We start from the raw sequence: 23606 nt of genomic DNA on the forward strand, positions 1-23606 counted from the left end.
TCGTGATTCTGTATATATCTCCCAAGCAGAGCTGATGCTCTACTATTGTTCTTTTATGGACAGATGTCTGGAGTAACTGAGTGAATGGAGTAGATTTGCAAGCAAAATGAGGTGTGTGGCACTAGTAGAAAAACCTATGTGTAATCACTAGTCTTAAAAAAGTGTGTGCAAAAGTGGTTCCACATTGCAGCAGAGCTAGTTTTTTCCTTTCTTCTTGTTATTTCTTCTTTCTTCTTTTTCTTTTTTCTATTTTTCTGTGTTTCTTTATTTAAAAAAAGCATTTACCTAAGGCTGGATAGTGTGAGACCATGCTATTGATGTCACTTCTGGTACTGATGCTAATTCATTGGAGTGCAGCAGTACCTGTGAGAAGAGAAGTCTACAGAATGCCACAAAATATGCTCAAAGGTAAGCCAGTCCGAAATATAGAAGAAGGGACCAGTCTATAATTAATATATATTAAGTTTTATCTGTTTTCTTCATTGTCAAGACCGTTGTGAACAAAAAGTTTAATTCAGCTCTTTTTTTGTACAAGATCCTTTTTTTCAGTTGTCATCATACCAAATAAAAATCTTAATATGCAGATGCAATTGACAACGTAGACAAATAAAGGATTCTTTTTTTCTGCTGGATAAGTTTTTGGGTTTAAAACTGAAATGAAGTTTTTAAAAAGTAATACTAATAAAGAGCCACAAATATCATTGTCAGAATCATTTAATTTATTTTTAATTCCAATATTTATGTTGCTGTTTGCTAGCATATCATCCATTCTGTTCTCCTAAATCTAGGGATCTGGATCAAATGCTCATATCTTGCACACTCACAATAATCAACATATTATAAATATACATATTTTTGTGTGACAGTAATCATTAGTGTTATTTGGATGGTATTATCATTTGTCTGCTTTGTTAGGAAGTATGACGTCTGTAGCTCAGCCATCTTATCACACTTTGTGACCTAATAAAAAAGACTACTCATACATTTCTTTCTGTCTGTACAGCTCTCTCAAATAAGGGCACAGTGGTGATGGAGGCAGCATTGGTCCGTGCTCTTACTGCCATAGATCAGGCGATAGCAGACAGGAGCAGGGTAGAGGCCAGCTGCATGGGCTGCATGCCTTGTCTGTTTCAGGACTGCGGACAGCACACCGAAACATGTGGTGAGCACATACCCACCCACTCACTAAATACCATACCAGAACATGTCATGCTCCCTAAAACACCTTATATTTAGATTTTAATTCTGTCCCCCTAAATTGGAACTATTTATAAATGCTGTGATTGTGTCTGAATTTGTATTCAGTCGATTGTAAATTGAAATATTTATGAAAGTTTGGTATATATCATATTTACTGTACTGTAAGTTCAATAGTTTTCATTTAACATTTTAATCCTAGACTACTGTGTTGCACGTCTTAAGAATCACTACAGTTGCATTTCAGTAGACTGATTAGTCACTCCTTTTAACTTAACTGTCTTCATTAGATGATTGGTATATAATGAAGATTTACTGAAGAATGTCAGACTTAATTAGTTCTGGAGAATACAGGGAGATATAACTTATAACAGAAAGCCAGGTTACTCAACAAGCCATAATTACATTTTTATGAAATTCAGTCACAGTCCAAGTTTCAAAAATTACAATGGCTTTAGCATATAAAAAATTCATTTTTTTTTTAAATTAATAAATCTTAAAATCATGTTTTTAGTATCCATCTGTATCCCACTTGTGTATTAATATGTTCTTTATTGATCAAAGGAAAAGCAATAGCATGAAAAGTCAGGAAGATTGCAGCATGGCACATCCAAGGCATGTACACATGGTATAGGGATTTACTGATTGCCACTATGTTTAAGAGAATGTAAATAATTATTAGATGTATCTGTTGAAAATAATTATCAAAGTGCACAAATCCTTTAGCAAGGAGAGGCTATCTATAACAGACAGTCCCTTCACATTGTGTTCTGTCCAGCCCAGCCAACAGCTAACCAAACAGCACAAGTATTTAAACATATTAGTTGACATCAGTAAATGATTAATAATCTTAAAAATACTTGCTGAATGTAATTTGCATTTGGTTTTTTCTAAAAGTTTTTCTTTATTCAATTTTATGAATGATTTTAATCTTTATTTAAAGATGAATAGAAAGTTAGGTATATTTATGGTTTCATATTGATCATATATTGGGAAAGTCAGAAGGTTTCAAGTTCAAATTGCAGGACCACCAGACCACCACTGCTGGGACAGTGCAAGGCACTTATCTCTCAACTGCTCACTTGTATGAATTAGTTAAATGTTGGTTTGAATAAGGGCATCTGCAAAATGCTGTAAATGACACATTGTCTTTGTTGGTGAATGTTGATGTGTGCTACAAACTGATAGTGTTTTGTTTTAGAATATTTGTATGCACTCGAAAATTGTTGGTGTGTACATGAGAGTGAAAAGCTTTGTTGGAGATTATAGCTTTCATATTCATTGGAAATTTTTGAAAGTTGGAACTTTTTGGAGAATGTGTTCTGTATTAGAGAATATTGGTATTTGTCAGACTATGAATATGAATGTTGGAATTATGTAAGAAATAGTAGAAATTTACCTCTGAAATATTTTTGATTTAAACCATATTAGGTAAAATGATACTTTGTTGAGCTCATATTTGAAAAGAAATTTGAAAATGCAAAACTTACAAAGGCACTCTGTGACTCATTGTAAACAATTCTCCAGTGGAGATCACACTAAAGTCCCAACGTTTATATGCATCTCTGTCTTGGAACGATGGAGACTTAGCTGCTTTGAGATCAAAGTGGGATGCTCTAAAGGTAACAATCCAGGAAAAAGTAAATATACTTGCCAATGTACAGATGTTTGCTAATTTCTGGAACTTTTGAGTCATTCAGTGGAATTCCAGTTCACACAACCACCATCCCATGGATTGAGCCTTGGGGACAGCTTTTTCCATTTCCATAAAATGCCTAGACCATGAACCTGTAGTGTTGTACATTTACAGAACTTACACCAAAGTTCAAAGTGTGATTTTACAATGCATCTAAAACAAAAGTAGATAGATAGATAGTAGATAGATAGATAGATAGATAGATAGATAGATAGATAGATAGATAGATAGATAGATAGATAGATAGATAGATAGATAAAAAAAATATATAAATATATACAGAGTGTATATATAAGGGGTTATAAATGAGGGCATGCTATGAATTTACAGTAATAATAGAAATTCTAATTGTAAAAATATCATTATATAGAAATAATACAGAATGTACAGGGTGGAGCAGAAATGCATGATGATATACTTTAGTTAGTGATATACTATAGTTTGTAATGTCCCTGAGCATTTTCCTGATTTAATGAAAAAAAATGTCTTTGGTGCTGTTTGTAGCAGATGTTACCAGAGGTTTGGAGTGGAGTGGCCTGGAGTCTTATTATTATAGACTACTGGACATTAGTATCTGTTATTGATACTAATAGAAAAATAGGAACAACTACTCAAATGGAATTAATGTTCAAGTGTCACTCAGCCCCGTGACCCGAGGTAGTTCGGATAAGCGGTAGAAAATGAGTGAGTGAGTGAGTCACTGAGTAGTTGCTATTATAAAATAATTAAATAATAAGAAATTGTCTAATTTTTGTTAATACATTGTCACCATGATTTTCTGCAAGGTAAACAATGTATGCTCTAAAACAAATGGCTGTAGAAAACTGTACACACATTCATAACCAAGTTACTACCTGCCATTTCCACTTGTTTCTCCTCTCTCTCTCTCTCTCTCTCTCTCTCTCTCTCTCTCTCTCTCTCTCTCTCTCTCTTCTGATAAAGAATTATGCTTACTTTTCCTTTTGTATTCTTGTATTCTTGTCTTGGTATGGCTAAGCTTTTAATTATAACTTGAGGTTAGTCTTGTCTTTCATATGTTATTATTATTATTATTATTATTATTATTATTATTATTATTATTATTATTATTATTATTATTATTATGACTTGGCTTTGACCCCTTCAAGATCCTGGATCCCTAGTCCAGTCTTGACTACAGAGGCAGAAGGCTTGATTACAGCTCTAGTTGATGCTTATTAAAGTATGTTTATTAAATGAGTACTGGAGAGTATTTGAACCTGTTTTGAGAACATCTGTGTGTGTTAAGAATGCTATTGGTGCATGATGATATTTGTTGGAGACAGTGTGTATCGGAGTCTGTTGCTACTTATTTTAGATAATTAGTGTATGCTGGAGAATGTTGGTGTGTATTGGAAACTTGTTGGTACTTGTTGGAGTCTGGTTCTTATTGGAGTATATTTGCCGGATGTTGCAGATTGCTGGTGCTTAGTGGTGCACATGTTCACAAAGGTGTATAATAATAATATTACAATACTGGTGATTTTAGTTAACTGTTGTTTGTGAGTTCCACACTCTGATATTGATAATTTGTTCCTTCAGGATCTGCAGAGTCTGTATTAATGGAACCGACTTGTGAGATGATGAGACAAACTCAAAGTTTGTCTGAAGAGGCTGAGAGAAGATGGGCTCTAAGTCAAATGTGTGGGTTTTACAAACGTCACTGCTCTACCTCAGAGCTTTACTCTGACTCCTGCATCAGGATCATGGGAGAGAGCTGCAGCTCCAGGCTATTACAATGTAGTCTCATTAATGCTATGCAGAATTTAGAACCAGCCATAGAGACCAGGACAAAGGGTATGCATACTCATGCATACACACCTACATTTACATGTACAACAAACACTCACTATACTGTACATGTACAACACAGAACTGAAAGGTACAAAAAATCACATATAGAAATCTGGCATTAGATGGCAGATAATTGTCAGAGTGGTCACTCCTCTTTTTCTTCTGTATGCTGTAGCTTTGTGTGGGCAAAGGGTTCAAGGTGTAAAGACCCCTACACAGCCACGCTCACGGATCATGGGTGGCTCTCAGGCGCCCCGTGGCAGCTGGCCTTGGATTGTCAACCTGCAGCTGAATGGAGCTTTGATGTGTGGAGGAGTCCTGTTGGACAGCTCCTGGGTACTCACTGCTGCACATTGCTTCGCTGGGTAAGAGCCTAGAACAGAGTTATTCACTGTCAGGATGAGCCTTATAGGGGATACTTTTGCCTAAAATATAGCCTGCTATATTTTCCTTTTTCTCCTCTTCTTAATTTTCTCCAAAGCTATAGCAAGGCCAAAAGGTCCTATTTGTTATAATTATAATGTTAATAGGTGTCAAATCAAACAAAGCATTGTCAGCATTGTCATGGTGCATGAGAAGTTTTGGTGAATATTAAATACCATCACAGCCAGGTAAAACCTCTTGGGTAGATTAAAATAAACTTAGATGAGACACCAGGAAGTAATGATAATTTCAGAGTAATTGAATCGGACATGTTTTATTTATGCAATCAAATAAGAGAAGGAGAGTGCTATTAGAATAACATTACAGCTGTCTTTTTTTCACAGGTGTTGGGGTATACGTTCTTTATACAGGTAGCGCTGGAAATGCAAGGTACATGCAAGCAATTGATGGGTCATTGTTAATGTAATTAATTTAATAATGAAAGTATTTTTTTTATTTAATCTTATAAAATAATCAGCCCGATTACGGTAATCAGTCTCATAGAATATCCCCTTTTTAAGTTTAGAATTTTAAATCTAAATGAGTATTAATTAATAAAAACTCAATAATAAACAGGAAACAACAATACTCAATGACTTGAAGGTTTCTGGCTTAGTTCTTGAACAAGCTTTTTGAAGTATCAAAGTATTAATCAGCACAAGGCAATTAGATGTTCAATATTATATTATTTAATTAAAAAGAAAGCATAAACACAAATTAACTATGAACTATTAACCTAATTCAAAAAGGCATAGACGAAGAAGAGTTCTGTGAGAGACTCAAAATTAAAAACCATAGCTCCAATTTCCAGGGCTCTTGCATGAAGCATCAGTTCTATGTGAAACAGAAGTATGATTTCCATCAGTACATCTCCTTTTTTGGTATTCTACATCTTAGGCCTTGGTAGCATCCTCATGGACCAGTTTTACTCATCCTTCACCAGGGGTTTCAGTTCCATTAGGGGGTAAGAACGCTCAAGAAAAACCTGGCCTGGAACCTTGTTGCTGAAGCAACTGAATCAGCTCAAGACAGCATTTACCACCATCCTCAAACATCATGATCTCTCTAAACTTTTTGTAACTAAGGTAGATGACACTGAGTCAGGGGTAAGAACCATCCATCACAGTGAGGAGAAGTGAAAGTTACATCCTGTTACATTTTTTCCAAAAAGCTAACCCCAGCTGAGCAAAATTATGACACCAGGAACCTGGAGCTGCTAGCTACAGTATGGAGGCATAGAGACATTGGCTGAGTACTGTAAGAAATTACAGAAATTGCACCCAAATTCCACTCCAAGGTACACATCTAAAAGAGCTCATTCCTAAAAAGGTTTAAGTATCATAAGGTAATACGTTTAGGACTCTAAACGTATAAACTTGATTCAATTATAAACATGGGAACGGCAGCAGGACATTAAGCATCACCACGAACAAAGGGTCTACGTGACTGCGATTACCATTTACCACTTGGTTGATAACAATACCAAGCCAAGGTATACGTGGCCTCGATTACCATTTAAAGTGACCACTTGGTTGATAACAATTGTAACAGTACCAAGACAAAGTGTTCGTGTCCATGATTAACATTTAAAGACAATCAGCTAGACAACAAGGTCTAGCCCAGCCATTTGGGAGACATTCAATTCTTACACTCAACACACATTCAAAGCGGAACTTCATTTAAATTACCAAAAGGGAAAACTGTATATAATGCTTGAGCAGGATTTGCTCTGGGTTCTTGTTGACTCCGATGAACCCAAGGTACGTCAGGTATTTTGTCACTGCTATGCTGGAATAAACTTCTTGTTCTTCATTAAGATCTTCACCATCATCGTCTTATTTTTACACTACGCATTTTTTTATTTCTTACAGTACCAAAAATACAGAATGGAATTCATCATGTTGGCTAAACACCTGAATCCCTAGCAATCCCTCTGGTCTCAAGGAAACTATGCTCTGTCACACATTCAAGTCGCCTGGCATAGCGAGAGCAGTGAGCATAAACGACACATGGTTGAACAAGTTAGTTGAGCTGCAACATGGCCATAAAATTTTGCACTGCCTGTGTCAATTCAAGGCAAATCAAGCCCTGTCTACTGAGAAACATTGACCACTGCCAACACCACAGTGCCTCTGGTTGCACATGCCATCAAATTTATTATAGATCTGTTGAAATACTGAGGGAAAACTGTGATCCTAGTCATTATCGATTATTATGTCCGATCCGACTTCCAGACCTATCCTAAGCCTTTGTCACCAAAGAACCTTGGGATTGGGTACAATTGAGCCATATAACATGATCTTAAATGACTAATTCTACTGTAAATATTTTTATTATAACATTTTGCTGTCTTTGTAGTTTTTTAGCGTTGATGAATGGCAATTTAGCTGTGTTAGTTTGTCTTGATGTCTATTTTGCAGGTTAATTCATCTGTAAAATAACTCTGAAGTCTACTTGTCTTCTGGTTGTTGAAAAGTACTTTGACAAAGTAAAAAAGAATCAAAGAAATTCCTGGCTACATTTGATCCAAAACTGATACATTTGATATCCTTCACAGTATTTAAATATTACAATAAAATGTATTTGCTTGCCTATTTTTATAAAGGGTTCAGTTGTCTCAGAGAAATCTTTCTTAACCTGTGCAGTTAATTTCACAATCCAGAGTCAGTCTCTCTCTCTCTCTCTCTCTCTCTCTCTCTCTCTCTCTCTCTCTCTCTCTCTCTCTCATTTTAGAAGTCAAAGTGAGCATTACTGGACAGCTGTAGTTGGAGAATTTGACATCACTAAAGCAGACCCTGATGAGCAGGTCATGAAAGTCAACCGCATTATCACACACCCAAAGGTAAACATATACTGTACATCTGCAGACAGCAGAGATTTGATTAGCAGACAGATTTGATCACATGACCTCTTTGGTGTTGACAGCTTTGCCGGTTACTCTTTCAGACAAATGGTTGAATTTTGACCTTTGGTAGTCTTTTGAATGTTTTGATTTGAAAAGAGTAGGTTTTTTTTAAAACAATGTTAATAAGGTGGTGTAAACCCCATTCTTTTTACATGTCAATGACATACAGATGGATTTCATTCAATGGGGATAGGTTAGGGATACCAATTAATAAACTGGAAATTAAATGAACAAAGAGAAATCCAAATCAAATCCAAATCCAAATCATTATTTAATGTTTTTTAAGGAACAGGGAAGGTAGGCTGCTCCAAACAACTTGGAGAACTAACCAGAGATCTTCAGTGTATGTAGGCTGCCTTAAATCCTTAAATAGTGCCTTCTAAGTTTTTTCATGCAATCACAGACTCAATGATGTTGTAACAATGATGTTGTTATCAGGGCTCTGTGAGGGCCAAACCATCACATCACTTCTATCACGCCTTGTACTTCTCTATGCTGAAGATAGATGCACTTTTATATATTTTATGTTTATTTATGTTAAATATTCCACATTTTGACACGAGTGCCCTTTTCACTGCTGCCCTTTTTCTGCACCCCAGTTCCAATGTGTTTGTGCATAGTTGAGTCGCTTAGCCTTGCTTCCATGTTGGAGGTTTGGCTTTTTGTTTGCTGTTCTTCCACCACTAACCATTACTGGCCCGACTTCACTACTCTCTTCTCAGCATACTTGGGTCTCACTGATTTCTGCAAGATTGTTGCTGATGACACTGATGGACATATTGATAGATGCGTCTTTCATCATTGCAAATTTGTTGTGCTTCTTCAAAATAACCCAAAGAGCACATCTTGAAAGCCCAGTCTACTTTAAAATATTTCCCTGGGACAGACCTTTCTAACTACCTTGTTTCTTGTTGCTGTACTCAGTCTTGCCATAGTGTAGTGCATGTAACATGAAACCTGTAACATTAATCTGTCTTCCACAACCTCACCTTAGTATCAGAGTTTGTCTGTTCCACACTGTTTAAACCTCCTACATCGATGTTTCTGTTTCAGTTAATAACTATGTTTCAAGCTACCTACAAAATTATCATTAGCACCTGCCTGGAATAATTGGTTAATCATAAACATGACTCTGATCATAAGAAATTCCTAACTTTGTGCAAGTGTAGAAAGTGTGCAAGTGTAAGATATGATGCTTGCTTGAAGCCAAAGGGTAGTTTTGGTGTGATGTGTTAGCTCAGTGGTTAAGGTGTTGGATTACTTATTGGAAGGTCATGAGTTTGAATCTCAGGTCCACCAAGCTGCCACTGCTGGGCCCCTGAGCAAGGCCCTTAACCCTCAATTGTATAAATTGAAATAAAATGTAAGTCACTCTGGATAAGGGTGTCTGCTTAATGACAGAAATGTAAATGTTTTCTTCTGTTTTTGAATTTTGTACATTGATTACAAATTTTACAAATATTCAAATATTTAATTCATGCTTCGCAGCAATTCTTCCAACATGCCTAAAACCTTTGCACAAAACCTTGACTTAAGATGTTTCAGTTTGAGATCAAAGTATGAATAAGAAACAATAGATTGGAATGGCACATTTCATTTCTTTATAATTTCATGTACATGTGTAAAACACCATTGTACCTTTTGTTTGAACCCACCTATTTTTCAACTGATCAGAAATACTGGAACATATGACTAGTAGGATTTTCTTTATACCTGGGTAAATACTGTTAGATTGATTGTTTAACAATTAATAGTGCCGAATTTTTGCTCTTTGTTGTTGTTGTTAAATATAATAAAATAACATTAGATAACTGTTTGTGGGAGAAAAGCAAGGCATTTTGAAACTAAAATTTTGGGAGTGACATTGCATAAACTTAGACATAACCAGTATAATTATTTGGAAAGTGCTGAAAAAGAATTAAATCATTGGTGCACCAACATCCAGACGCTGAACAGATCAGCCATGAAAAACAAAAGATTATAAGAGCTGTGAAGAAAATAATTTTCAGAGCAAGATTTTCAGAGCAGAAATGTATTTTTTCAACTGATTTATATAGAAAGATGCATAAATATGAGCTCATTGGCCAAGCACAGTGAATATAAAGTCATGAGTCTGACTTGCATGCCTGCTTATAGAACAAGTTCAATTATTTTACTTATAATGTAACTCATTATTATAGCTGCAGAATAAATTCAGAAGTCTGCAGAAGTCTGTCAATTTACAAAGAAATAATTCTAATAGAATTTTATCATGCAACAGGACAATAAACAAAAACACACTGGCAACACAACAAAGGACCTCATCGGGGTGGAACACAATGGAAGGTTTTAGCCTACCAAAATCAATCACCAGAACTTAACCAAACCAAACATGATTGAGGATATCAGAATATCGGTCTGGGGAGACTGAAGTGAAAACAGTAAGACACTTTGGTACAAGCCTTGGAAAAGAAGAATTCAGGTTGATAATGTCAGTGGGTTTCTGACTTAATGCAGTTATTGCAAGCAAGGGATTTGCAACCAAAGATTAAGTTTTTTTACTTAGTGATCTAGATGTCAATATTTGGGATTGAATACTGAAACTCATTTTTTATCGTTTCATATTCAACTTTTGATCTCAAGCTTAATTGTCTTGAGTGGATAGCAAAAACAAAAGAACTTGCCATTCCAGTACATTTGGAGGGGACAGAATGTACCTGTAATGTGCAAATTATCTGTAACATTTTTACATTTTGGCTGATCAGCTGTAATCTGCTTGCACATGAAGTTTGCATAGAGTGAAAAAAGTGTTATTGCTTGCGTACCTGGTTTTTTTTTACTGTTATGAAGTCTTTTGTGTGGAATCCAGATATGTGAAAAAAGTTTTAAATATTCACCTAGAGATTAATTGTCTCCTCTTATCTGCCTTGCAGTTCAACCCAAATACATTCAATAATGACATTGCCCTGGTGGAGCTGAGCTCTCCTGTGGTTTTGTCAGAGCGTGTAATGCCTGTGTGTTTGCCTTCTGACCCTGAGCCTCCCCCTGGAGCACCATGTCTGGTGGCTGGATGGGGCTCACTTTATGAAGGTGACAGAAACACTTTGCAGACTAGAAGTACTGATGTATTTATTACACATTGTACTACAATGTATGTGTGTTTGCATCTGATTTGTGAGTGTAGATGGTCCAGCAGCTGATGTAGTAATGGAGGCAATAGTTCCTCTGCTGTCTCAGAATACATGTAAAATTGCCTTGGGCAAGCAGTTGCTCACAAGCACCATGTTCTGCGCTGGCTATTTGTCCGGTGGTATCGACTCGTGTCAGGTATAACACATTTCCAAAAATATCAGGTCAATAACTCACCTTTCCATAATAGACTGCATATAGTTAAATGCTCTCTGTCTCTGTAGGGAGATTCTGGTGGGCCACTGATTCTCCAGGATCTTACTTCAGGGAGGTTTCAGTTATATGGTGTAACATCATGGGGTGAAGGCTGTGGTGAGAAAGGCAAACCGGGAGTATACACTCGGGTTGTGGCTTACAAAGATTGGATCCTTTCTGAAATCAAAAGTGAGTCACACACATTGCTGGCTAAACACAATATACCAACAGCCACACTGCAAGTCACTGACTCTTTCTCAGTACTGGAGAAAACTCAAAAAAAATTAAACAAGCAGGATAAACGCATTCTCGGACTTAATTAAAGATAGTTCAGCTTATGTTGAAGTTGAAGCAGCAATTGTTTGTGTCCAATCCCAGAATCATTTAGAAGCAGGGAACCTACATGTGCAGAGCTTCTGAAGACTTCAGAGCTGTCAGAGGAGCAGCGCATGTCTGAGTTCACCTCACTATGCCATTTCTACATGCTGAGCTGCCCGATAACCTTGGACCCATCTGGGTGCCAGCGCCTAGCTCAGGACAACTGTCAGAGCCGCTTCGAAAAATGTCGTAAGTAAATATTAGTTTACTTGTGTAATCCAAATAAACCTGTTCATCAATACATCATGATTATTATGCTTTGTGTTAGGACCTGTTTAAAACAATGCACACATTTATTTATACTGTAATGAAATTAGTTGTGAAAAGTAAGATTTCAAACATTAAGATTTCACTTGCACGGTCAATGTTTATTTTTAAGATTTGTTTGAATAAGCTCTTTTCAACAGGCAAGTGAAAAAGCAGCTCAGGGAAGGAAATCATTGAAGTAAAATCAAAATTAAAACATGATTTTCAAATAGAACCTGTTGAAGGACATACAGTATAACCCTTTTTTCTGTTTTGTGGCTTATTCAATCATGTGTCTATTTATAAAAATTAAGTGAAAGAAGCAAAGACAAAGAAGGAAATTTGTAAAATGTAATTTATTCTTTCTGGTCTGACTGACCACACAATCTTTCAAAAAAAAACATGATGGTCATGACACTTTATATTAATGGAACCAGTAAGAGCATCTATATTTATAAAATGTTTATACTGCATTAGCTACTATTTTGGATTTTTAGGTTAATCCTACAAGTAGCAGTTAAGAGTTCACAATATACAGTAAAGTCTTCCAGAATAAATATCCATTACAACTACTGTACACACACAAAAGACTTGGAGCTAGTGACTCAATTACCATAATTACTCTTAATGTCAACTATTTTTGTTTCTTCCAATAATAATCTTCTCTATCTCTTCCAGAATTGCATTTGTTTCTGCAGACCCTGTTGGATCTGTTGCAAAGGGCAGATGATTACTTTCGAGATAAAGTGGACCTAACTCTCTTCATCCAGAGTCTTCCCCAGCTGGTAGAACATGTCTACAGTTCCTCAGTCCATGTGCGAACAAGAAGACAAACCCTTAAAACAGGTACAACCAGGGCTCAGTCTGGATTTCCAGATGTCAACCTTCAATAATAATAAATAATAAATATTTTTTTATATTTGTTGCCATTGATGGATTAACTATGATGTGTAATGACCTGATTAGGTACATAAATATAAACTTTAATAAATTCTACTAATGTGTGGACATGCAAATGGACAACATATTGAATGAGTGGGGGCATTGGTTAAGGTCTGGTGATTGGAGCCATTCTAAAACTTTCTACTTCTCCCTCTGATGAATGTTGTATTGGCAGTTTGTTTTGCATGATTGTTTTCCTGAATGACAAAGTTCCTCGCAAATGGGTGAATTTCTCTCTAATTGGCAGACAGAATGTTTATGTAGACTTCTGAATTCATTCTGTTGCTACCATTGTGAATTGTATCTTTAACAAATATTAGTTGGATTATCCTCAAAGCAGTCATGCTAATCCAAGCCATGACACCATGCTTGACAGATAAGATTTAATGTTTTGTTATCACTGTTTTCCTTTCTCTAAACTTTGGCCTTTCGATACCTTTGGTACTAGTTGATCTTTATTCTAAAAGTGCTGTGGCTCATATCTGTATTTCTTTGCAAATTCCAGTCTGGCCTTTAGAATATTAATGGGTTGCATCTTATGCCCTCTACCTTTAAACGGTGGATTATAATACATTGGTTTGTATTGGATGTAACTAGCTGGAACTAACAAAGAATATACATTCAGAGATGCTAATTGTTTGTAAAATGGGCAAAAAAAAAAAACATCTCACACCTTTAATTTTTTTTGATCACTTAAGAAATTTTGAAAAAGTTGTTTAACACATCAGAAAATCAGAAAATCAAAGCCAAAATTCCAATTTCAAAAAAGTGTATAGCAAAAACATTTAAATATTTTTTCTTGCCATCCAATAATTTCAGTGAAGATTGTATATAGCAATATCATTTTTGCCTTCTTTAAATATCTAATCTTGGTTGTCTTAATTGTCTTATTAGAGTTATTTTGCACGGCTTTCATTGATATGAAATGACCGAGTTTAATGTATTGTATATCTGTATTATGGATATCTTAGATATCATATATCTTGTGTAAATGCTCCTTTGTTCATTAATAAAAATGTTTTTTATTTATTTTCTTTATTGTATTGTTTTAAAAGAGCAGGTAGACCACTCCCCCATGCCTACTGCACACAACCCAGCATCTGTATTTGAGCAGGTGGGCCCACTAGTGGAGAACTGGGAGAATGACCTTAATAGCATTGCTACTAATTTGGAACAGCCCAGCAAACATGAAGAACCATATCAGCAAAATAAAGAGGAGAACCTCTACCGGCTGGTAAAAACAATGTATTTATCTTTTGTGCTTTCTTACACATTGTAGAAAAAGGTATTTTTAATTTCTGAACAAAAGCAATAAATTATTAACTAATAAAAGTTAATATGTTTTATGCATGATTTTAATAATCTAAGGGACACTAATGCAATCCATGTTCACACAAACATTTAACTTCTGTGATTTATGTAATTATAACTACAAATATAACTATGTGTTGTGTCATTTTAAGGAAAACAACTCAACACTTAGTTAGACTGAGATCTTCACTATACCATTACTTTAGTTTGCTTCAGACTGGCATCTCGCTAAATTCTGCGCTTAAAAAGTTAGAGAGAAACTCATTTTGGATGTATTTAATAATTACCAGAAGAATATCTGATACTCTAGGTGGAAATTTGGAACCAACTCTTTATCACCACATGAAGGACATTATGAATTCCCACACTTTAGCATTTCAGCTCCTTAGTTGCAGTAATGTCAAAAGACCTAATGATAAAACAAGTAAAACTGAAAATCTGTTCAGAAGAACCTATTTGATACCCAGAGCTGAAGAGCTCATTGTGCCTCAGGGGTTTAAGACCGAGAAGAGCTCTGTGGAAGGCGGAACTCACTCATGGATATCTGATTTACTGAGAGCAAGACAGCCAGTGACAAACTCCACCCAGATTCAGCTTCCCCTGCTACTTCAGTTGTACTCCAATAAGAGGACAAGTGGTAATTTTCATTCCCTCAGTACTTTTGTAAAAGAAATTCCAAGTAGTGAAGTGTTAGTGTCTATAGATTATTGATTTGTTTTTCAGTTTTTGCTCAAAGGAGGCACAGAAGGCAGCTGCTTGGTGGACAGCTCCATGAAGCAGGTAAAAGAGGTCTATCTATCTATCTATCTATCTATCTATCTATCTATCTATCTATCTATCTATCTATCTATCTATCTATATTAAATAGCCTATATTATCAAATAACTATACTGAAAAATGTTTTGACCAAAATATTATATAATAAAATTGTCAAGGGTGAATTAGACCGGCTTATTGGACTGGAAAAACGTGTATCTGTGTTTTAGTGTGTCCTGGGGTAGCAAAGTTAGCACAGCAGGTCATTGTTACCAAGGAGATGTACAACTGGATTCTAAACATCACACCAAGCAACCTCAACATGAACTTCCAAGAGGTGGGGAATTGAGAGAATGAATGAGTGAACAGTGTGCAACCATTTGCTGGCAATTTTCAGTTGCATTCTCTTGTTTACTTATAGTCTTAAACTAATAGTTTTTAAGATCTGTTTATGCGTAAACTGAACCCTGAACTAGCTAAAGTGTCAGTTGGCAATTACAGATGTAAATGCAAGTGAACAATGGTGTTTTAATATAAAGCTTGCAGGAAATTCCAAATTGTGAGGGATGATCAAAAGCCTGGCATATTATTACAGTGTTCTGTTTCCGTGTGGTGACCACATGGTGTTATTTGCTTTTTTTTTTTTTTTTTCTTTAAGAAACTAAAAAAATCCTGGTAGAGTTTCCAAAAGAGTGAGACAAGTCATTGAGATGGTAAGATATCTCAAAGTTTATTCGGAATTATAGAATTTAGAATTAGATGAGCATATACAGTGTCACTTGAAAGTTTGTGAACCCTTTAGAAATTTTTAGATGTCTGCATCAAAATAACCTAAAATAGCATCAGAAGTCCCAAAAAGCAGACAAAATGAACTCAATCAAACAGATCAGACAAATATATTTGGTAATTATTTTTATCCACAAAAATGTTCCAATATTCAATATCTGTGAGAGGCAAAAGTATGTGAGCCTCAAGGTTTAGTACTTAATTTCAAGGTCAATTTAGATTCCATCTGATTTTAGTCAATGAAATGACAATCAGGTCTCCATGAGTGTCCTAGTTTATCTAAAATACAGAGATATATCAAAGTCTGATGTTCATGACGTATGTTTGTGGAAGAGGATCATTGCAAAAACTGAGGCTTACTCCTGGAATTGTAGCATGCATGGAAATCTTGGATAGCATTAGTGGAAACCTTGGCATAACATACTGTACATTCAAGCACATCATGGTCAGGAACTCATCTCTCCTCTGGTTCATAGTCTTCCAAATCAATGAGGTACTGAAGTTTGTCCTCTCTTTGGATTGTAGGATTTCCTTAACTGTGTAAGTTTTGCTTTAATGTTGATGGATAATGTGGGTGTGACAAGGGGGATGTGACTGGCTTTAAACTTAAAATAAGGAACGATTGGACCAACTGGATGTGAAATAAAAGATTTATTCTTTGTAGGATCTTGAATGGAACAACTTAGACAAATTATAAGAGTTTTTTGCACCTTTAATGAGAATGATTTTAGTGGATAAATCACTCACCTGGTTCATAGTGAGGAGTCTCCCCTCTGCAAGCTCCTTGGTTATCTGAGCTATGTGTTTAAGCTCTTAGTAGTCTTATGGTCTATAAAAATGGCAAATGGCTGAAGCCAATAACACTATTCTATTGAAGCAAGTTTGAAAAGGAGCTCCTATTTGCCAATGTACAATGGTGAATTTCCATACACTTGCATGTATACCATGTGGTGTTAGTCCACTGACTTTAGCTTTGCTGAAGATATCCTTGATTGTGTGGTACCCTGGGGGATTTTCACATGGGACTGGATTTCAGGACTTGCAAAGGTTTTTGATGGGATGCAGACAATGACACTTCTCATGGCAGTAGACTGATTGACTTCTTCCTCAATGATATCTGAGTTTCATCTGTCATGTTTCCAGTGGCACCAGAGTCAATTAAAGCTGGAATGTAAAGATTGTGTGATCTGAACAGGTAGCACAAAATTTGGGTAAGAGAGGAATTCAGAGGGACTAACCAGCTGTGGAACCTTTGCTGATGGCCTAGAATAATATGCTATTTGATGCTACAGTAATAGCACAATTTCTCTTTCTGATGCATATATGACCATGCCACCCTTGACTCTTTGTTATCTATTCATTTTGAACCATTCATTTTGATGTTATGCAAATAAACTGATGAGGAATCAAAACAATTACCACCCTGGTCCCTGGTTTAGTGGTCAGCTTGATCAGTCTGAGTTGCATGAATTCTGTGGGGTGGAGTTTTAAGACCAGTGCGGTAATGGTTTTGATTCCTCTTCAGTTCCTAAGCATGATATCAAAACAAATGGATATCAAAGGAGTCAAGGGTGGCTTGGTCATCCTGGCAGGCCAGGCTCCCAGCACCTTGGTCATCCAGCACCCAGGTTCCCCTGCTGCAGGCTGTGGAATCCCTCTTTGTTGACCAGTAGGACTGGTGATGGACTGGGTGATCTTGTGCTCTTGTGGAGTCCATGTTGGACTGAGAATTAAAGTGAACACCTGTGCTTAGAAGTGACCAGTACAAAAAAAACAGTACAAATTAAAATGATTAAAAAGACTACTAATTTTTTGTTTTTGTGAAATAAAAGAATCTTTGTCTCTCATGTTTAAATCTCCAGTGAGTTTGGTCAGACAGTAATATTTTTATTGGATTTAGTAATAATTGTGGAGAACCTTACTCTCAATTTTGCAGTGGTGATTTTAGCTATTCAGTTCTAAATAGAAACCTGTCTGTCTGAGATTTTATGTCAGTGTCCTCTTTCCTTCATTTTGAAATGGTCTATGTAATAGTCTTTTTGTCGTGCCTCTGAATATTATATTAACCCTGCTGGTTTGTGTATAATTTCAGATTCTGGTTGACATCAACACGAAAAATGAACATGGTCTATATGAAGCACGTGTCAAAGCAACAGTAGGCGGACATCCTTTGAGCTTCTACAGTCTTGTGGGACTGGAGAATGATTCATTTTATAGGAGCATGCCACACATCATTGCTCTAGCACTTGATGCGCTAAAAACCCAATGAGGCATGTAAACAAATATACGTCACTCTCAAATGTAGTCTATATATGGACAGTGTGTGTTAATCAGACAATCTTGAATCACTGTATGGATTCAGTATATTTTCACTTGTTTGAAGTGACATACAGCCGAAAACTGCAGTTCTTCATGTATATGGAACTTGCCAGAGAAAAGCTGCTTACTATTATTTGAAGGCCCCTCCCACAGAATTACACAGCCTGAGACTGCAGGCTAGCTGTAAAATATGTTAAATATGAAATATGATACAAAATATGATAATTTGTCATAAAGAAAAAATTTCAGCAGCATATTAGCTGCTGATGCAAGCATCCCATTTTTTTCTGGAATGGGGACCAGATTTTTCATTGAAATACACATACGTTATGTCTGAGCAGGGTTCTGTGAGTTTAACATGACTGGTACTTAAAATTGTTTTTGAACTGATGTTTTAATGTTCATTTATTTTTCTGAAAGTATTTCTGTCAGTCATGTGACCTATATGTGTCAAGTGTCCTTAATTTATTCATTGAAACGCTGATGTCATTTTTAATGTATTTATTTAAATAGAAAAGACCAGTTCATATGTTTGTAAAAAGAAAAAGAACGAAAGAATAGAATGTAAATTAAATGTATCTGAATAATTAATTACATTTTCTGACTAAAGCGCTTAATCGGCTAAAACACAATATGAGGATGTATGGTTGAATAAAATCAGTTGTGTAAATAAGAACATTTAAGTGTTACAGCGTGCACCTTGGGAATCCTTTACTGCACCAGCACCAACTTAATAGTTTTATTTGCAGCACTTCACATTTAATTTTGTATTGTATCAAAGACAGAATTAAAGAAGCAATAAAATCTACACTTCTCAATCTCTGTTTAGCTGTTTAATCTCACACAACAGTGTGAAGAAGTTTTTTTTTTTTTTTTACATTTTTTTTACATTAAGATTGTCGTGAGTTTTGTGTGCTTGCTGCTTGCTGCTTGAAAGAGGCCGGCGAGAGACCGCACACTTCACCCTGGCATGAGGCAGATACAGTATGAAGATACGAAAGAAATATTACGAGGACTCCACGTGACCTATATATTATTATGATTTATTAGATTTATTTGTTTAGTCAAATTAAGATTTAGAAATCATCCAGAAGAATTTACATGTGTTTATTTTATTAATTCTGGGTAAAAGCATCACAGTGCTGTGTATAGTTTGGAGATCATGTCTCATGTTTGATAATCATCATGACAAGACTTAGTTATCACCTGGACAAAAATGGCAGAACTGTGCAGATAGTCATGGACGTATCTAACCAGTTAAAGTGGTTTGCCTTTTGTTTTGTTTTTTTCTTATGGATCATGATAACTATTGTGATTTATTACCATTGAGATTGTGAAATTATTTGTTCACTCCAGTGAAACACCAATTTCCTAGGTAATATTAATAATAAATACATGTTCTGTTATAATTTTGTGTGAATTCCTGTGATAAAGGAAAACATATCATTGCACTTCAATTTCCAAATAGAAAACATAAATCTGACACTGTCAAGTGAAAATCTGTGATCTGGGTTATATATTTGTTGAAGTAGTAATGTTAGATAAATGTGCCTTTACTGGGGTAGTAGTTAATATTAAGTTCCCCTAGACCAGGGGTCAGCAACCTTAAACACTCAAAGAGCCATTTGGACCCGTTTCCCACAGAAAAAAACACAGGGAGCCACAAAACCCATTTGACATCTAAAATGAAGATAACACTGCATATATCATTTTTTACCTTTATGGAAAGTATAGAAAAAACTGTAGTGTGTTGCATTTATGAAATCAATGAACTGCTACCGAGTAAACGAAATTTTATTTCTGCAGGCAAACAAAAATATTTTGAACAGTTTGAACTAACCTTAACAAAAAAAGATGCTGGGTTGAAGGTTACTTTCAAATAAAATGTTCAATGTCTAACTGAATCCTCTTCGTATTCATGACATCAAAATTTTAACTTGCCGGCTGCACCAAACCAAAAATGCGTCTGCTTCTGTTTGTCGGATTTCGCAAGTGACGCATATTTTGAGCGACAAAAAAATTAAACACGGTTTATTTTAATGTTACAAGAGCATCATAATCTTAGAATTTAGAATTACATTTTTTTTAAAAAGTAACTAACTAAAATAAAATAAATTTAAATTAAATATTTATTTTCCAAATCTACAGGGAGCTGCAGCAGAGGGACGAAAGAGCCACTTGCGGCTCTGTAGCCGCGGGTTGCCGACCCCTGCCCTAGACAGAATCCTATCCTGTGAGCCATGAGAGTCTATGTTGCAAGATTCTATGTAGTGATCATTTGGGTGTAATATAGATACCTAAATAAGTACATATACCTAAAGGGGACCATTTGAAATGCATATTTGGCTCAGATATTTTTTGTGTTCCTATTGGAACATCATCTCTGACTTGTGAAGCTTGCCCGGCTGGAAGATGTTACGGTCCTGAATGTCACTCTTGAATTTAACCCTGGCCCTGAGACTGAACTGTTTCCAGATCACGTTGTGTGTGCATGCCCTAAGCCTATGACACCGGCCACCTTCCCTTGTGGCTGCCTCATCGGGTCACATCCTTTGTTACTCCTTTGTTAGTCTGGGAAATTACCAACTAGCCTTAAGAACTACCTTAACCTCCTTTTTGGTCTTGGATGTCAGACAGGCTGTGGTGTCTTGTCACTTTTGGACTCAGCTGCCCATGACACAAGTGACCCTGAGTCCATCTCAGTGAACTTAGGATGACCCACAGATGTTACAAGAGCTGCTGTAAAAGATCATATTGTTTAATTAGGCTTAACACATTGTTTATATGGTGCTTATATGTCCGGGACTCCAAACTAACTAAAAGAAAGGGTGACAATTTGGTGATGACTAAATGAAATGGGAATGGCCATTTACGTTGACTTTTTTTTTTTTTTTTACTTTACTTTACAATTGACTTGACTGTAATTATAATTGATACATATCCGATCATTCGACCGGTATACCTGTTTACCTTTAGATGGTAAACACTGATGTAAATCTATTTAGTTTGTAAACGTTTATGTGGTTCATGTAGTGCAGGTGACATCAATCTAGTGTGTTGCTCGGTCAGAATCTCTTTCATGTAGATGATTCTACAACACTGTACGTATCCTCATGTTCTCCAGTATCATGGCCAATCCTCTTTCATCCACACAACACCTGCATACATTACAGCTGTCTGCTAAAGGTCTGTGTCACTCAATATATAGTACTTCTCCTTAATAACCGAAAAGTACAAGCAGGTAAATGTGATTTCTGACTGGTTTATTTGATTGATTACTTGATTATATTTGAGCTCCCCAATGCCATTAGCTCTTTTAAAAAGGCACTAGCAAACAATTCCTGAAGCAAAAACCATAAGCTAAAACAGGCAGAAAATTTGACAAGTAGTACAATGCGGACAAATAAAAATCTAATAACTAAGCCACAAGGCAAGATAAAAAACTATATAGGAAAATCCAAGAATGTTAAACACTTTGTAAATCAGTTTGGTAAGGCACACTGAGCACCATACAAAGAAACACAAAGAATTAAAAACTAAGACTAATCAAGGGGCAAACTAAAAACCTGTGAAAGTAATAATGACACAGGAATACTATCAATGACAAGACAAAGATGGAGACAAGACATAAACCAAAACAGAACGCACATGGCAATGTATATAATCACGGCAACATGCAAGTAGGCAAGTACAGGTGAGAGCATTAGGGTTAATTGTAAATATTCACTTGTTTTTTTTATGCAGAACAGATGTTTGTCCATGTTTACATATACATGTTTACCAGTTCTATTTGGAGAAAGTAATGATACCATACCATAAACTGTTATGTCAGATGTGCCATGAATGACATTAAGACTATGTGTAATGAGTAGTAGAGAGGACAAAAAAAAACAGAAAAACAGAAACATGGCCAAAGTGCTAAAAATAAATTATATCCACTTCCTCATCAAGTTGAGTGGAACTATTTACGGTAACATATGCTGGACACTGCATATTGGAGATCCTATCTACTTTTCAAGAGAAAATTGATTAAATGTGTTTTCTGCCTTAATAGAATGGACAGATAAGAAAGGCAAGAAGTTAATTTTACAGTAGTTCATGTTTTATGTGTTAAATATGAACTCAGCAACAGTATTATTCTGAAAACTCATTAAAAGTGTTTAATGATAGTCAGTCTATAACAGGGTGACTGGCTCAAGAGTTGCTATTTTTGCAAACTCTTTAGAATGGCCATCTGCTGCTGGTGTCATGGTGAGTAAGGAGATTAAGAGACAGCTGGAGAGAAAAACTTCATGTAGCGGATGCTAAATAAAACTAGTCTAGAAATTGAGTGTATCGCATTAATTTACCAAACATCGAGTGTATTTCTTTATATTAAGCCCTAAATATAAATTGGTTTAACTCCAATCCATAACCTTCCAGTGATGAAAACTATCTCAATGTTTTGGTGACATTTGACATTTGTGTTAGCTGATTAAATAAGGAAAAATTAAGGTGTTTGTCACATGTACCTAGGATGTGTATTTATTATACATTGTATAATTAATATTGTATTATACATCATTCTGTATGATTCTTGTAATGCTTCAGATCAAATATTAGCAAACAACTAGCCTCCAACTGCTGTTAAACATACTGCATTCTGTCTGTCTCTCTGTGTTTGTGTGAGGCAGCTGACAATGCAGGGATCATCAATGAAGAGGATTAATAATAATAATAACACCAAGACAAAAACCACACCTATAACCCTGCAAATACTACGTATAAGTGTATACAGAGAGAAGAGGCAAATTCTCATTTTCAGTGCACAATCATGACTAAGCTTCCTGTTCCAGCTCTGTGTGTATGGACATGGATACTTTTGAGAATCATCCCCACAGGTAAGCCCCTCACATTTTATTTTATATACAAGTATTCTTCCTTTCTTACTTATGCTTTAATTAATGTAGTTAATTCAGTTAATTTAAGAACTATACGGAAAAAAAGAATACTATTTTAGAATAATATTAATAATAATAATAATAATAATAATAATAATAATAATAATAATAATAATAATAATAATAATAATACCTTCAAAAAATCTTCAAAATGCTCTATATCTATATCAACTAGGTGTTTTTTTATTTGTATTTTTTTTTTCTTTTATAAATCTCTACAAATAATTTGGACATAAAATACTTTTGTGTTTAAATAGTGTGGTTTTCTTTTCTTTTTCTAATCTGTGGTTTCTGTGGAAGGAAGTGTGACTACTCTGAGGCTGTAAATGTGGTGTTTAATTTACTGGGTATTTTAGACTTGTCTGATGATTTTTCTCTCATTACTAGTAGTACTCATTACTATGGAGACTATAAGTGTAAGAAATAAAAATAATAAGATAATAAGATATAATCATTTCAAATGCAAATCTGTTTATTGACTGTACTCTATAGCATGTGCCAAGAGATATTTTAAAAACATTTTCTAACTAGA

General features: G+C 35.5%; 1 protein-coding gene across 1 annotated transcript; it reads left to right on the plus strand.

Moving 5' to 3' along the window:
- Positions 1 to 274: 274 nt before the first annotated feature.
- On the plus strand, positions 275 to 18084 carry prss56 (serine protease 56). Its single transcript, XM_060866517.1, has 13 exons — positions 275 to 408; positions 1004 to 1162; positions 4454 to 4708; positions 4881 to 5070; positions 7862 to 7970; positions 10946 to 11102; positions 11197 to 11339; positions 11426 to 11585; positions 11775 to 11963; positions 12699 to 12866; positions 14997 to 15053; positions 15260 to 15366; positions 17908 to 18084. The coding sequence occupies exons 1-13, from the start codon at positions 309 to 311 to the stop codon at positions 18082 to 18084; spliced, it is 1971 nt and encodes a 656-aa protein (XP_060722500.1). The 5' UTR covers positions 275 to 308.
- The last annotated feature ends 5522 nt before the right edge of the window (positions 18085 to 23606 follow it).

Source organism: Tachysurus vachellii, chromosome 1, assembly GCF_030014155.1.
Source record: "Tachysurus vachellii isolate PV-2020 chromosome 1, HZAU_Pvac_v1, whole genome shotgun sequence".
NCBI lineage: Eukaryota > Metazoa > Chordata > Actinopteri > Siluriformes > Bagridae > Tachysurus > Tachysurus vachellii.

Bases quoted from the DNA above. Each gene is read 5' to 3' on its own strand.
- prss56 (XM_060866517.1), top strand. From the start codon at position 309: ATGCTATTGATGTCACTTCTGGTACTGATGCTAATTCATTGGAGTGCA. The intron at 11,586-11,774 runs GTGAGTCACACA...GTCCAATCCCAG, and splicing joins GATCCTTTCTGAAATCAAAA to AATCATTTAGAAGCAGGGAA. The intron at 15,054-15,259 runs GTAAAAGAGGTC...TCTGTGTTTTAG, and splicing joins TGGACAGCTCCATGAAGCAG to TGTGTCCTGGGGTAGCAAAG.